Below are 17208 nucleotides of genomic sequence, written 5' to 3' on the forward strand. Positions count from 1 at the left end.
TTTATCGTGAAAAATGTGATAATTTAAGTTGAGAAAACTTAATTTCTTTAGGTGTTACCAATTGAAGTAATTTTTTAAAGTTGATCCAACTGTTCACTTTTTACAGTGTATATGAGGTTTCATGATGATTGCGATCTAGGCCGTAATGAGGCAGATCACGTTTTGGAACAGAGCTACTGCCTTAATTCAGTTTTGCTTATATATATATATTACAAAAATGCCTCAAGCATTTACATCAATCTGCTCTCTATAAGATTTTATATGGCAAAATTCACCCATATCTTATAAACATGGCTTGGTTGTGGTTAAATACAATAAAGCTTACCTGGTATATTATTATACTTGAAATGTACAGTAAAGATATAGTTTGCTATGTACAGTGTAATACTATCCCAGTCTATAGAGCATATTTGGGGAAGCATGCAAGTTTTTTTTCACAGAAATTTTCTAATAATTCATCCATATAATACAGGAATAAATGTTTTACAGTACATTGTTGCTGAGTTAGTATGTCAGCATAAAAATAAGCAAGAAGGGTCACCACTGTACCGCTTTCAGTTCATTGAGCTGATGCCTATCTCTAAGTACGGTATGTAGCAATTACTCTTAAGTGGTTCTGTTTTGCCCGATTTGGGAAGAGCGTCTCAGTAGATCTCCATCATTCAAATGGCATGTTTTCATAAACAAAAACTCCAGCATATGTTCAAAGGTCATGATAATAAGTGCCATTACAAGGCTCATTGATCTTTTTCATGGATGTTTAGGTGTTTCCTGTTTGTTTAAACACTGCGATAGTTTGGTTCAATAGATTTTCTTGTTAATCTTGAACATTTACAGTACTTTTTTTATGAATGTGAATATTGTGCTGCTCTCAGCGGGAACAATAAGTCTACCTCAGAGAAAATGTCTTGGCCTTCTTATTCACGTTTCTTCAAAAGATGGAGTGAAACCTGCTCTGAACAAAAGCTGAAAGGGTGTGTTTCAAGCCAACCTCCTCTTTCAGGAAGGTAGTGTTTCACATCCCTACTCAATGACTGGCTTTTGTGTACGGCAAAACAAGCCTTGATTAGTGATAAACTCTCTAAGCATTCTGGATAGTTGAAATTCAGCCCCACGTCCAATATAGGACAGTAGTACAGTAACGTACAGTTCAGTACAGTACATTCAACATGTTGTTTCACAATTAGAAGTTGCAATACTGCCAGTATTATAGCTAAATATTATTATAACAAAAGTTAGTAGCTAAAGACCATTCAAATTCAAATACCACAGAGACTTTTCACTGTTTGTACTGGAAAATTGCATCTTTTGTGCAAACAGTCGAGTTGCGGAAGTAAAAATTTAATTCATTTTCTCCACAGGGGAATTTATTTAGAATAACGATGGTAAATGCTTTTTTAAAAGCCATCAACTCGCACTATTTCAACTTATTTTTTTAATTAATCATGTTTAAGAGCGAAACTACATTACCCATAATTCTGCAGAAACAATTTCCACCAATCCGAGAATCAAACACTCTTTAGCGCCCATCCACTCCAATAAAGCACAAGTATAATAAAATTAAATAAAAATGTAATTAAATATAATCACTTTAAATGTAAAAATGTAGAAGTTTTTAATTAAGTCTTGTCTTTTTGTCTGATTTTCTGTTTGTATCAAATTTGTGGTTCAACTTGCAGCTGTTTGTTTTGCTTCATGATGTATAAATGTTCATCAAAGACTTTTAAAAAATCCTTTTCGAAAAATACTTTCGGAAACAAGGCCGATGAAAAAGTAGAGTTTCTCTCTGTTCAGCCTTCATAAACTAACAAGACATCTGCCGTTTTAGAGCTATTCTCTTCCACCATTCGCCAAACAATGTTAGCCCAAATGAGAGATCGAGTCTCTCTGTGCTATTGTCTCCAATGCAGCGATCTTGCTGTAATGACATCTAACATGACATATGCTCCCAGCTCCTTGTTATCTCCGGATCAGGATGCTGACCTTTGACACCCTTTTGTGTGCCCCTACAGCAGCTCTTTTTGGCTACAGCGAGGAATGAGGGTCTTACGGATGCCTGCACCCTGGAATTACGAGTATGTGCTGTGTGGGCAAAGTTATGTTAAAAACAGCCATGTTCATATTCAAGAGGCATATTATAAATAAAGCTAACGTTTTCTGCTCGAATAAACTTTTGGTACAGTCGTTTTAAGGACCACCAATGAGAGATGGGAGGAACAATAATATGATTTTATGACCGGGTGTCAAAGCTTGATCTGGAGCCATGTGATAATGCCAGTTGGTGTCTTTGAGTACACAGTTCTTGCTTTGATGGCAAGGACTCCAGCACAAAATAATTAAAATGGCAGATTTATAGCACGTTCAGCCCATTCAAATTTAATCCTCTAGGTAACCTCAAAAAAGTCATTACAGGGCAATGGCCTCTTGTTTCAGAGGTAAAAGTGCACTAATGAGAGAGAGTGTACACTGTTGCACTTTTAATCCTCCTTATCGTTGCGTGATAACTACACACTTGGATAAATCGAGCAGGCTTATGCTTATGTCAGGGATTCTACTTAAATGTCTATTTCTGTCAAGGTTTTCATTGGTCATTAGTTTGAAATGTAAGTACTTTAAGCTATCTATATGTACAATAGATATTTATAACAAATTATTAATTTTGCAGAAGGCTAATGAGGGGCAATCTGGATTTCTACTGTATGTTGAGTGCCCCCTTCTGGCAACAATGTTACACAGCCACCAGCAATCAAAACTCTTGATTTAGTGGAAATTATTTCCTACTCCACATTAAACAAAAAAGGAGCTGTTCTAAAGCAACACTTCATAATAACAAATCCGTTTTTTAAGATTTAAAATCAGTGAAGGTGCTCAACCAATAGTTAAAAAACAGATTAAAAGAAGCCTAATCGAGAATGCACAGTATACAGTATAGGATCCAAAAGAAGCCCAACAAAAACTGTAAAATGTAATGGTAAGCAGGTAAATCCATTCGTTTGTGTGAAATACCACTTCCAAAGCTGTCCGTTATGATGCCGCGGCCGTCCTTCACGCCGATGGTTTCCAAAAAGTTCTCAAAGTGCTGGCTGTCCTTCTCAGGAATGAAAGTCCGCAATCCTGGAGTAAAATAACCCCTCTGGTAGTTGCTCAAATGAGACAAAAAGCAATAAATGATTATGCAAGTGTTGCACTTTTTAATAAATTCATACTTCAGTCACATTCTGTACAGATTACAGAATAGTACTTGCATCCCTGTTGGATGATACAATCAGTGATCCTGCAAGGCACAATGTTAGATTACCGAAAACTGAGGAGGATACAATGAATGACGGGACGTGAATGTAATGCAGGGTACTGAATATTGCAATCAGCCAGAAAACTGGCTTTGTCTAATAACCAAATTTTTCCAGGTTTTCAATCAAAACCAAACATATATAGTGCTACATTTCCTACCTGAAGAAACCCACATGATAATAACTGGGTAATTAAAACCAATCCTGGCTGAAAGAAAATATAAAAGAAGTGAAAAATATATGTTAGAGGAAAAACAAACATCGACCAGATAATATAAAGGTGTAAAAGGGTCAAGTTTTGATTAGCACTTCAGTGCAGGAGGAAATATACTGCACTTCACTTCCATCAGGTTACGACACACATAAGGCAATCCAGAACACGGTTTAGGAAGGCCACTAGGCAATGCTCCACACTCCAGGTAGAATGAACCTCTTCACACTGATCAGAAGTCACCTTACTATTAAATGAGAAGCTAACAAACTGGTCTCAGATCAGTGTGAAAGAGCAAAATCTACCAGCAACAAGGTTTCTCATTAGTGGTAGCAGATACTGCCAATAAACATCCCAGAGGAACGAAACTGCTGTCCACAGCAAAAGACGATCCTTCTATCACAGGTCTTGAAAATCACAATTGTGTTAATATGGCACAACATATAAAAATAAGAATGATAGCCAGGAAGTAGTATCCATACAGTATCCAAACTCAAGCATTGTCAGATTTGATGGACAGCAATACGGACCAACGGCCCATGTGATTATCTCAAGTGGTGATTGGCTAAAGCACACTGACCGAGTGCCGTGACATCAAGACGACACACCGTCCTGGTCCATGCTGCTTCCTAGCGCTTCAATGTCATTGCTTATGTCTGAAATCATACGGTCCCATTCGTCGCCCTCAGAGGTTGCCGTTCCCTCATCTGAACCGCCTGCAGCTCCGTTTCCATTGGTGGTGGAGTCTGACGCAGAGCTCGTTGTGCGTTTGTAGCGGCCAAAGCTGTCCGTTATGATGCCGCGGCCGTCCTTCACGCCGATGGTTTCCAAAAAGTTCTCAAAGTGCTGGCTGTCCTTCTCAGGAATGAAAGGCCGCAATCCTGGAGTAAAGAAAAGAACTGGTGCGTAAGAACAAATGTAAGTCTTAATGGGAGCTTGTACTATTTCAGTTTCAAAACTGTACAAGAAGCTGTTTATTTTCTGGGAAGTAAATCCCTGACAATGACAGTCTGACTTTAATTTGTGATGTAAATTTCAACATGAATCATTTGAACCTGAAAGAAGCTGTTATTGAAGGATGGAGAAGCGGCAACAAAATTGGACATGACAGCAAACTCACAAACTATTGGTTGTTATTCATTTTATATATAAATTTAACGCTCACATACAAGTCTTAAAGATACAGCAGCAAAAAAATATTTAATTCTAATACCGTGTCCTAACCAGATGCGATGCGATAAGATTCACGCGACAAATAATTTGTCTGTCCACGCTAGAAGCGACGCGACTGCGAGATGCGTAAAAATCAATCAAAACCCACAGCCAATCAGAACAGCATGTGGGCGGGCTCTCGCGTCAAGTGCACATCACCAGAGTAATCTTGATGGCATCACAAGAAAATGGATAAGTAGGCTACATAATCAGATTCACAAATATTACACCATTTAAAAATTATTCAAATACATAGACTATCTGAGTTACTAAATTACTACTAATTTCAAGATCTGAGGTGAATTATCCATTGTTGCTTTTACAGCTACAAAGCTGGAGCACTAAATGATATTCAAAGTCACATTACACGCTTTTAACAATAAATAAAGCACATAAACAGTACCTGAGATTATAATTGCCACACTTTGTGTTTGTTGTCGCCGTCGTGGCTGGTTAGGACAAAAACTCTGGTTAACATGGAAAAGATAACTTTTATCGCACGCCGCGTAGACAGTGAAAGTGTCAGCGAGAGGGTGGAAAATCCAAATCGTGACATTTTATATTACTTTTTTTTTTAAATACAATTAAAAAATATATTCTTATAAGCGAACCTCAGAGAATTTTTTTTAAAGATGAATAATATGAATTGACTTCTTTGATTTCACTTTAAATAAAACGCTAGTCGTCTATACCTACTACGAGGAAGCAGCAAAAGTCCTTTTAACCAGTGTTATTTTAGGATTATATATATACTAAATATAGTATTTTTTCAGTTTGATTATAGCATTTATTAATTTATTATTTTGAATTAAGCTTCTGATTCATATTTTCAGTTATTTTAATTTGAACGTTTTATTAAGTTAATTTATTTGTATTTTTCAACATAGCTTTAAACTTAAATTTACTGCCAAAGCAACACTTCTAATTTTCATTTAAAAACAAATAAAAAAACACTAAAAGACCAATTGAACAGCCCAGCATGCAACTAACCAAGGAGGAGGAACTTCCTGCTGTCTCCATAAAGCTGACGCAGGTTGATACAGAACTCATGGATGGAGGATCCGTTTCTGTACTCGTGTAACAGTGTGGCAAACTGCTGGATCTCCTGAGACGACAGCTTCGTCCTCAACTGTTGCAGAGGATGACAGGAAAACAACAGTGTAAAAACTAAACATTTAATATGCGAGAACTCTGAAGATAGAGAAACTAACAACAGACATCCAGGTGTTCTTTTATACACTCACTGTGGTCATGTAGTCTTGTAGCAGTTCAGCAGCTGTTGTGCTCAGTTCACTCTCACTGGCTGTTTTGGTTTGTGGTGAGGCCGGGGTGGAGGAGGGGGAGGGGCTAGAGGAGTGCCCCGCCTCTAGAGAACTCTGGAACGAACTGAGATTGGACAAAAACATGATTGCTCAATTCAGCAGAAAAAGTAGCACATTACCGCAGAGAACAGTTGAAGCAATACTCACAATGTGCTTGCCTCTGTCTCAAACACTTCTTTGACATCTACTTTGCTCGAGGAGTCCTCTTTTATTGGACAAAACATAGGAAATATTTAGATTTATTTCATTTTGCTACAAGGTCAATATTTCACACACTAAGCTCCAGGAAACATAAATATGGCCCAGATGAAATAATAGTGATGTGAAACTGACTGTGGTCTGTGGTTTTGGGCAAGAACAAATTTACTGGAAAATCCCAAAATGATGAAGCTGTTGCTCACTCACCGCTGTAGATTGAGAGATGCCTGGTGGGTGTTGTGGCTCCATCAAAGATGGCCCTGTCCAGGAAGTCAATGGTAGACTCTGTGTAGACGATCTGGAAGACTTGACTGAGTAGAAGACAGAGCTCCTCTGCTGCAGCCTGCAAAACAAGAGCTCGGGATAATCAGACCACTGCTGTTTTTATTGATTTGAGGTAACATATAGAAAACAACCTTCAGAAAATCTGTAGTTTTTGCGATAAACAGCCTTGAAAGATACTGTTTAATCAAAAACTAAATTCTGTATGCAAGTTAAACCAAATGTTAAAGCGATAGTTCACCCAAAACTGAAAATTCTGTCATAAAATTATTTTCCTCATGAAGAAAAGAAGATATTTTGAAGAATTCCAGTAACCAAACAATTGCAGGGACCCACTGACTTTCCACAGTATTTTATTCCATGCTATGGAAGAAAATTGGGATCCATCAACTATTTGGTTACCCACACTCTTCAAAATATCTTCTTTTGTGTTCAGCAGAAGAAAGAAACACATACAGGTTTGGAACAAAGGGAGAAAAAGATGACAGAATTTTCATTTTTGGGTGAACCATCCCTTTAAGCACTTTGTTCTCAATACTAAATAAGGCCATTTTAAAGTACACATATTATGCTCATTTAAATGTTAATAATTTAGAATAATTTAGTCTGCAGAATTCATACTGTACATTGCTGCAGCACCTCTTTTCACCCTCTGCCTGAAACACTTTGTTTTAGTTCTGATCTCTTTAAAATGGCCTTTCCAAAAAGCCCAGTCTGCTTTGATTGGTCATCTGGCCCAGTCTGTTGTGATTAGTCTACTGCTTAGAGTGTGTGTTGGAAATGGTAATGTCCCTTACCATAATCGGGTTTCAGCTTAAGCTGAGGCTTCATAAGCAGCTGAAAATAAAAACAGCATCGCCTCAAGATAGCAGAATCATTTGAGGGTGGGGCAAAGCAGCCAGTAGGCGGACATTGCACAACTGTGTAACATGGTGACGTAGCTAAGTCACAAAAATAATGGCAGGACTAAAAATGAGTGTTTCAGATAAGTGCTTTCTATTGGAGTGATTCAATCCCTTTTGGCATGGACTTTGTGCTTTGTAACTTTGCAGCCCATTTACATGCACAAACAGCTATATTACACACTAAAGGTAAGGTAAAAAAACAATAGGTGCATATTAGGTGTCCTTTAAAGGTACAATATGTAAGATTTTTGTAATAAAATATAAAAAATTACTTGCACAGTGTGATGTATATCCTGCAGTTGTGTAATTACAATATCCCAAAAGTTCCCAAAGATTTTTAATTTCAGAGTAATTCCAATTTTAAATAATGGCTCATCCCTGGTTATTGTCGCCTGTCAATGACGTAATATCCGCGTTATCCCTGGTTTCCGCAAGTACTGCCACAGATGTGGACAACTGCGTTACTTCTAGCGGTACGCTCACGCTGTTGTTGTTGCGTTCAAACATTATGTACCACAGCAAGCAGACTTTGGGACAAAAGGAGAACTAAAACGAGGATCAATATCAGCGTGGCGTTTTCGAGATGCCGAGAGCTCCACGTCCGCGACTAACTTCCACTTGACAGAGACTCCGCTCTTGCGTGTACTTTATTAGAAAGGTGAGCAAATGTACATAAAACTAATCAATGTTATATAGCTCAACATGATGAAATTTTAGAATATGATCAGTATGTTAGTCTTTATAGTCTTTATAAACTAACACATAGAATAACATTACAACTTTCATCACACTCAAATGCAGTTTAGTGTGATAGTGTAGACCAAGTGAAACAGCGCTGCGTTACCTCACAAGCTTCATTCGTCAAATAAACTGACCTGTGTGAGTATTATTCAGCACTTGCGGGTAGTTCGGTAGAATGAAATGTTCTTATTCCTTTATATCGCGGGACTCGCGTGTGGCGCTGATATCTGTCTCTAATTAGCAATGGCCATGCTTCATACCACATTCATGTTAAAAACATCAACGTATTCACTCATCCATAAACATTATTAGATCCATCAACATGACGACAAGTTCCATAATTCCGCTTATGCGTCATCAACCTACGCCTTTGTTACTGTAAGAGGTTAGTGACCCCTAGTGGTGAAAAAAATGACATATTGTAGCTTTGAATGACTAAAACCAACCTTGTTGTCAACAGCCAGGACAAGCAGACAGCACACCTCCACAAGCACAGCCCCGCTCTCTGACAGAGAGCTTAGAGTAGGAGACTTTGACATCTCTGTACTATGACATGGGGACCCACCGGGCTCCTGAGCTGCAAACAAAACAGTAAGGAAAAAAACAAGCTTATTTTTCACACATTATCCTTAACAGCCCAACAATAGTCATAATTTCTGTGTTCTGATTTTTTTAAGACCGTGTACCTGTTTTTAGCACCACGAGGTGGAGTGAGTCGTCTCTGATGTATGACACAGCCGCAATGTCGTGGATGGGTACCCGAAGAATGATGTCCTCTCCGTCACGCCACACGAGCTTCACGTTGTATGCTGACAGACTTACAACAGCATCCTGCTCTGATGTCAGCTGCCCTGCCAACTGATGAGACTTCTGCAAAAGACATAAGAGAAGCAATATGGGAATTTATCTCTTTACGTTGCAAAATAAGGCACAGACTCTGCCTGTCACACTTACCCTGGCATTGTCAATAAGCTGCAGAACCTCTGTGCGACTGGAGGGATTCAGATATCCAGGAACTGAGGTCAGCTGTCCCAGATACTACAACAGTAATAACAACAATAATGGTATAGAGCCTTTCTAGAACACAAGATCACTTTACAAATAGAAGCGGGCCGAGAATACAACCCTGGGAGACTAACAAAATGCTGCAGGATGTGATCCAGAGTTGTGATATCAATTACTTAGGATAGGCAGGTAGGAAGTATATAGAAGTATATGCATTGACGTCACTTTCCCGCCGGAACACACCCCCTCAGCCGGACTAGAGTGGCAAAAGAGCTGCTGCGTTACTGGATTTAATAGGGGAAACTGCGAAAACGCGAGTAAAACAAACGATTATCAGTTTAAACTAAAGGTTGGACTCGAAATAGTGTTCCTCACAACTTACCAAAGATTGACATGCATCCAGGAATCATGTTTCCTGAGTCTGACATTTATATGTCCCTGATTTCGACGCCAGGGAAATACATAAAGCAAATTTGCATGTGAGCGCTTTATATAAATACAATATCTGGGTGATCACCCATATCAGTGTTATATATATCATAATTTCGTCCAGCCCTAAAACTTATAGTATCGTTTTTTCAGTGTTTATTTAAAAACATCCATGCAGAATATAAGACGGTCACGCGCATACCCTCTATTGTGGCAGTTACTGTCAAATGAAGCGCTTGAATTCAGGAGAAGAATATTAAGGGTAATCGAGGGATTAGTTCATTTTCATGCTCTTGATTTTGATTGGACGAATCACATTTGAAATCAGCAACAAAAGATATGACAGGTGTATTCTCCGCCTTTTCAATTTGATATGTTAACTATGCATGACTATTTGTTAAGCAGCATTTATTTGCATTTCCCATTTTCTAGCTGTCTGCAATCTTACCAGTACAGCTTCAGGAGTTGTTATTCTCTAACTTGAACAATCAAAACAATAAAATATAAGCACATAACAGAAGAACTTAAATAATTAGAAGGCGAGTAATACCTTAACTTCCTTCTCAATGTAGTCATTGAGCAGAATGTCTGGGTCGATACGGTGGTCCGGGAGAGAGAGGGAGAAGGTGTGGAGGGCCCTGCGCTCAGTGGACTTCTCTAGAGCCTTCTTATCTCTCCCCTTCTCTCCTTTCAGAAACACTCGCTTGAATGGAGACACAATACCTGGCTGCAGAAAGAGAGAAAGAGGAAATCACACCACGACCAGAGGAAGTCAAAAACACAAGCTTTTTTCAGTGTGACCATAATTTTATGCGTTTGGTCAGTGGCTTGCTATGCCAAAATGATTTTAGCTAATGTGTTGTATACACTTCACATTTATATACTGGATTTCCACAACATCTTTGAATTCTGTGATCTGGACTGATGGGGCAACTGTTACTAAAACCATCCCAAGCCTGCCAGTACATCAAACTACATGGAAGTGTCAGTTGCGCTGACTCAACAAGTATCTTATACATTAAAAGATTCAGTATAATCAGTGAAATATATGCATTGACATGCTGTCCTTCCAAATCAAATACACTATTGGCTTAAAAAAAAAAAAAAAATCAATAACATAACCAACTAGTCTCGGCACTACATTGGCTTGAGGGCTTTTATGAAACCATACACCTTTGCAAAGCATAATGACATCGACATCCATGGAAAAAGACTGCTATTTAATCTGTGGTAAACCCAACCACTAAATGTCAGCTTCTTGCTATCCAACAGAAAAGTCTCTTGAAAGTAGTTAAGGCTGAAAACTGGAGGCGGACCGAATGTTTAAGCAACCACATTGTTTTTCAAAGTCTGAGGATTTGTAATGGTAAACTGCACATTGAAATTACGTTTCAGAAAAGTAACATGATTTCTGCGAGCCCTACCTCTGTCTCCATGACCAGCCACTACGACGACACAATGGAAACGGGCGACGTGCGACAGCTGTCTTCTACAACAGGTGACTACTGTTGTATGCTGCTCTCGAAACAGGTCGCATGTGGCTAGTGACAAATGAGATCGGGGCCAACTCCCTCAAAGAAGCGAGAGAAACCACACCCCACGACACACACGTGTCCCCACACACAAACGCTCACGTTCTGACTTAAGCTATAGTTCATGCAATCAGGAAGAGCAGAAACCGCCATTTCCTGTGATGATACACTCAAACAAACTTTAAAAAGGTACGCGAAACTGTCGTCCCTGCAATAAGTTGATCTCCAATTATGGCATAAATGGATATTAACATGGATGTGGAATTTAATTATTTAGGTGCAAAACACTAGGCTGGGTAGGAAGTAATGAAGAGGAACTGCCAAAAATAATTATGCAATTCAGAGTCTAATAATACAGTCTAAAAGTCTATTAAAGGTAAAGCCAAATTTCACATTAAGATGAATTTTGTAAAATAATAATATATGGGTCTTGACACTAAATAAAGATTTAATGTCTTAAATACATAATATGGTCATAAGAATTTTTAATCAGGCAAGGCAAATACAGTATTTAACAGGGGCCCTGGCTCCATTTTAATATCCACCAAGGGGTCTTTGGCCTGAACAAGGTGGAGGAGCCCTTATATATAAGGTATTCAAAAACATTCCATGCAGACAGGAATATTCTCATGTCTGTTTTCATCAATAAATCCAAGACATATTCTGTTTGAGACAAGCCTAATTCTCTAAATTATTGAACAGCCAAGGAATGAGACACTACAGGAACATCAACATTTCATGAGTCTGTGTCCTGATGAAATTTCAGGAAACAAGGTGCACAGGTGATCCTCACCTGGATTAAAAAGACATACACTGTCTGCTGCTCAAAAGTTTGCGTCAGTAAGATTTTTTGTCATGACTAAATGATCCAAAGTTACAGTTAAAGAGTAGGCTAATACATTTATAATGCTACATAAGTTTTCTATTTCAAATAAATGCTTTTTTTTTTAAACTTTCAATTCAACAAAAATTCCTGGTTCATGGTTTCCACAAAAAAATTAAGCAGCAACTGATTTCAACATCGATAAGGCAAACAACAAAGCTAGTAAGAAATGTTTGAGGATCATGTGACACTGAAGAGTTATGGCTACTGGAAATTCAGCTTTGCCATACCAGGATTACATTAGCCTATATTTTAAAATAGATTAAAATTGAAAAATAGCTCTTTTAAATTGTAATAATACTTCATACTCTATTTTTGATCAAATAAAATGCAGCCTTGGTTAGCATTATACTTTTTTGAAAAACATTAAAATAATCTTACAGACTCCAAACATTTGAACAGTAAGTGCATATGCAAACATGAATGATACTATAGAAGTTTGATGTTTGTCTATTTTAGGTTTTACAAAAACGGTTTGTATCAGTACTTGTGTCTTGCTGGTGTTTACATTAGGAATTGGTAACAAAAAAATGAATACTTAGGCCTATCATAAAATGCATGTTTCTTGGTTTACAAACCAACATTTCAATTATACAACTATTACATACTCTAATTGTGGATCTGCAGTAGGTTTTTAAATGGCTATTAATGAAAACAAACTGGCCAAACACACCTATCTATAGTTTTTCTTTTACACTGACTTTGACGGTAAATGCCTCAATGGCTCCAGCTTGTGGCCACTTGGGGGAACTTATCCTCTCAGGTCAATCAGACAACCAAAACATTCAATATAAGGTACTAAAATCCAAACCTCTGAAAGATCACAGAACATCACATCCCATCCTATCCCAAAACGGACTGTAACTCTAGTGGATGTCATATGATTTGCTTTATTTGGATGTTGTGTGGCCTCTCTGACTGAGGGGAAGAAACAGTGGTGATTAAGAGGCAGACACAGGGGGCGTCGCATCCTGTCTGAATCTTTGGAGAGCCCAGCCCTCCATTCTCCCCTGCGTATGAGGAGGAAAGTCTGAGCTCGGCATGGAAACACCTCCCCTACCATACAACGCTGATAGGATAGGAAAGGTCACATCATGAAAAAAACCCTGTCTGTGATCCTGCCATTCCTCACATCAGATAACGTCGTTACTGTAGGCTTATTCAATTAATCATCGGATAGATGAGATCCAATAGAGCCAGAGATTTTTTCAGGTCCAATAATCTGTGCTCCCAGTTTATAAATGGTTTCCTCATTTTCAAATTTGTAAAAACTGTACCTTCGATTTAGTGATTTGTACTCAGAGATTGACAAACAGATTTGTAGAGTCAATCCCTTAATTTAGAAAACTGCTCACTAAATAGGGCTAATTAATATGGGATTATAAAACAAGAAAATATTTTATTAAGACTAGGCCAGATGTTAAAATTAATAAAAAAAAATATATATATATATATATATATATATATATATACATAATATAAAAAATTATTTTGTAAAAAAAAAAAAAATTATATTATATATATATATATATATATATATATATATATATATATACACACACATACATATATATATGAAATATATACTTTTTAATCATTCTGCAAACATTAATAGAACGTTACTTGTTACTTTTTAATCATTCTGCAAACATTAATAGAACGTTACTTTTTAATCAGTCTGCAATCATTAATAGAACGTTACTTGTTACTTTTTATCATTCTGCTAACATAAATAGAACGTTACTTGTTACTTTTTAATCATTCTGCAAACATTAATAGAACGTTACTTGTTACTTTTTAATCATTCTGCAAACAATAATAGAACGTTACTTGTTACTTATACATACATATACACATATATATATATATATATATATACATACACACATGCAAACACAAACATATTAGTAATAGTGCTGTCAAATCGATTAATCGCAACAAAACAAAAGTTTACATAGTATGCGTGTAAATTAAATTATCATATTTATATATCTGTGTGTGTATATATATATATACACAGACACAGCACACACATATATATATATACACACACATATAGGCTATATATATATATATATATATATATATATATATATATATATATATATATATTCTTGTAATACTAGATTTACAATATTAGGCTCAAGATCTATATTTTTTGCCAAAGATCTAAGAATATTTTTTTGTCGAACTTTAGTGTCTTGTTTGTAGTTTTTGATGACATATGTACTGAAAGCTGAGGAGTTTGTTTATTTTATATATTACAAGGCAAAACTATATTATTTTAGGATCATATGCCTTAAAGAAATCAGTAGAAACCGTTTCTAAACAACATGACCATGCTGTAAATCTGTGGGTGCAGTTTATGAACTCGTGAGTAGCAACAGATTACAAAGAAATTTTATAAACCGAGTAATTTACGTTAACGTTACAGATTAGAAAATGACGGACCAGATAATCACATCTCAAATATTTTTCTACGTGGCCATAGGGGGGCTCTGTAAATCTCAGACAGAGGTAAGAGTGCGATACTGAAAGCCATGAAGAAACTCAGAAGAATGACAGATTTTTGTCACAAATGCAGTGAAATCGCAATCTCAGTGTTTATCTTGGTTTGCGCGTGTTTGTACCACGAATAACCTAAACCGCCAGCAATTTACATAAGTTACAAATCCAGTCCGGTCACGAGAGAACTGGTAGAGACACTTCTTAATATCAGAAGAGGTATTTAAAAAAAATGCCGAGTGTTTTTAAGAGGCTGAAGAGCTTTATTGCAGCTGTTTAACCGTGGTTAGGTCAACACTTTTCAGCTAAGTTACTAGTCCAGTTTTGCTGATCATACACGTGTAAACTCTCGTAACATTACAATGTTAACTTACCTTTTTCACTTTCTTTACATCATCCTCCATCTCTATGTACAAATGCTCTTCATTTTAACTGTATTAGATGCAGTGATGTCCACAAGTTCAGTGCCATCTGCCTCATACACGTCAACGGCGGCGCTTTTGCTACCGATCTAAACTAAACAAACCAACGATCCAAATCACGTGCTCGGGGATCGGAAATAAACGACTAACCTTCTTTAGCCTGGTAAAAATAGGCATTTATTCAAAAGGGGACAGAGACCGACCAAATATTATAAAATAAAACAAAAACAGCAGCAAACTTTTCAATCCTGCCGCCATTTTGGGCGTAGGGCGTCTACCCACAGTGCTTTGCGAGACAAACAGAAAACCCCATCAACACATTAAACTACAAACTAAATGCCTATGGTATTATTCATTAACCCTAAAAAATAAATAGTTTAGGCCACTTTATGGCGTTTTAGGTGGTGCTTTATCTTTAACTACAACTGCAACCTAATAGTAACTCTGTATCTAGTCCAGTAGCTCTGGGGCCAGAGAGGAATGGGGTCCACTAGGGGGCCTCAGCAAACTTCTTAAAGGGCCACAACATTACTTAAATAATATAAAATATATATAAAGTGGCATGTTTTTATTGATAGATGTATGCAAAATTCTCCACAGCAAATTATTTTAGTCTAATGATATTCTATCTATTATAACCACCTCCAAAATAACATTACTTTATTGTTATTATTGTTAAATCGCATCCCATAGTCCTGAACATGTGGTTACATGCTTGGATATATGAATAAGTTATGAATAAGAGTATTCCGAATAAATTACAGGGCTTTATAACTCAGTAAATTTTCTTCACCGTAATTCAGTTGAAGCAATTTGATGATAAAAACGAATTATAATAACGTAATATCTTTATTAAACAACAATTTGTTAATCTGGGAAATCTATCTCTATCATATCAGTATACATTCACATACACATCTGAACATATACATTAGTATATTACCACTTTTATCCGTCATTGGGCAAATTGTGCATGAACGTAAAGCATACAATTTTGTATATATGTACTAACTTTCAAATACTATAATTATGTTTCCAGTCTTCAGTGATGAACAGTCTCATATATAGATCTACAGTAAGGCTCAACATATTCTTTTTTCCCAATATATTCCCTTTTTCACCTAAAAACTAAGGTTTACAAAAACAACCATAGCACCATGTTGTCAGTATTAGTAATATGTTCCCCAAAAATAAGGTCTAACGCATTACTAGACATCAGTTTTTGTTCTCAAATAATGGCAATCAAACAAAACAATTTACTTTCATTTGTATTTGACAACATCAAATAAATCTTTTTTTTTCCCAACATAAGTAATGAGTACAGTCAGTTAAGAAAAAAGAAACGTTACAGATAGTAGCAAAGAATTTGCTTATAATGTTGTGCCTTATTTCTTTAATACCCCATGTGAGAAATACAATGACGATCTAACACAATCTGTTTGGCAGGTGATTTACCCGTCTCCAACAGCATGGATAACAACTCTAAAAATCAGCAGCAATTCATCTGACAACCATAATCAATCATAAGATTATTTTCCAACAAAATATACAGCCAACTCTACAATAACAGAAGAAATACACATAGGTTTAGGACATAGAGATGACAGGAATATACAGCACGGCAATCACCTTATATGTTTAGCGATCCCTTTTTATCAGAAGTACTTTTAGGCCTGGATGAATGTCAAAATGATGCATTTTCATCTTTTTTTCACTTACGAGAAATCCTAGTGCATATTTTAAACACCTAAACATTTTTGAAAACAAATATACATAAAAATGAACAGAAATTTGGGGAAGAAGTAAAAAATTAAGATATTTGCTGCACCAATGCTTCTTTGTGCAGGTTGAAACATAATACATGGCACCATATTTCAAAGAGAGATGTTTGGCTGTAAACTGTGTTGAGGTGCTTGTTCTTCCAGAGAGGAAAGTGTCCGTGAGCTTAAAGAGGCAGGTCTATCGGACGGTGGCCTTGCTTAGTGAGCCACAACAGGGGTCCTGCAGTCCACATGTGTGGTAGCACCTTAAGAATATGTTGATAAGCACCAGGTCAAGAAACAAAAATGCACCGTTTTGTGGTCGTTTTGTCATCAGAACATTTGGCTCTTTTTCGATACCAATCATTGCAGAACCACTGTACAGAACTGGATTTGATGACCATAGATGCTCTTTGAGAACCCTGGAGCGATCGGAGGGACGTTGCATTGAAGAAAACATGCAAGTGTGTTGGAGGGGTCACCATAGGATGCATTTTGTGGACATGCTAAA

The 17208-nt window shown here is 36.9% G+C and overlaps 1 protein-coding gene across 2 annotated transcripts; it reads right to left on the reverse strand.

The window, feature by feature from the left end:
• Positions 1 to 3165: 3165 nt before the first annotated feature.
• ccm2 (CCM2 scaffold protein) lies at positions 3166 to 15403 on the reverse strand. Of its 2 annotated transcripts, none has more exons than XM_081378338.1 (10): positions 14890 to 15403; positions 10146 to 10322; positions 9116 to 9199; positions 8848 to 9031; positions 8608 to 8738; positions 6441 to 6576; positions 6183 to 6240; positions 5958 to 6099; positions 5704 to 5842; positions 3166 to 4382 (listed from the first exon to the last, which is right to left on the reverse strand). In XM_081378338.1, the coding sequence occupies exons 1-10, from the start codon at positions 14917 to 14919 to the stop codon at positions 4096 to 4098; spliced, it is 1368 nt and encodes a 455-aa protein (XP_081234464.1). In that variant the 5' UTR covers positions 14920 to 15403; the 3' UTR covers positions 3166 to 4095. The 2 variants fall into 2 exon arrangements, with proteins under 2 accessions (XP_081234464.1, XP_081234465.1); XM_081378339.1 differs by lacking the exon at positions 14890 to 15403 and adding an exon at positions 11020 to 11187.
• Between the last annotated feature and the right edge of the window lie 1805 nt (positions 15404 to 17208).

This window comes from Scardinius erythrophthalmus (genome assembly GCF_964197995.2).
Source record: "Scardinius erythrophthalmus genome assembly, chromosome: 11".
Classification (NCBI taxonomy): Eukaryota; Metazoa; Chordata; class Actinopteri; order Cypriniformes; family Leuciscidae; genus Scardinius; species Scardinius erythrophthalmus.

What these genes read in the sequence shown, in the direction of transcription:
- ccm2 (XM_081378338.1), bottom strand. Translation starts at nt 14,919, where the DNA reads ATGGAGGATGATGTAAAGAAAGTGAAAAAG. An exon ending in ACATTGAGAAGGAAGTTAAG is followed by an intron (nt 9,200 to 10,145) that starts GTATTACTCGCC and finishes TTACTGTTGTAG; the next exon opens with TATCTGGGACAGCTGACCTC. An exon ending in GAGACAGAGGCAAGCACATT is followed by an intron (nt 6,100 to 6,182) that starts GTGAGTATTGCT and finishes GTCCAATCTCAG; the next exon opens with TTCGTTCCAGAGTTCTCTAG.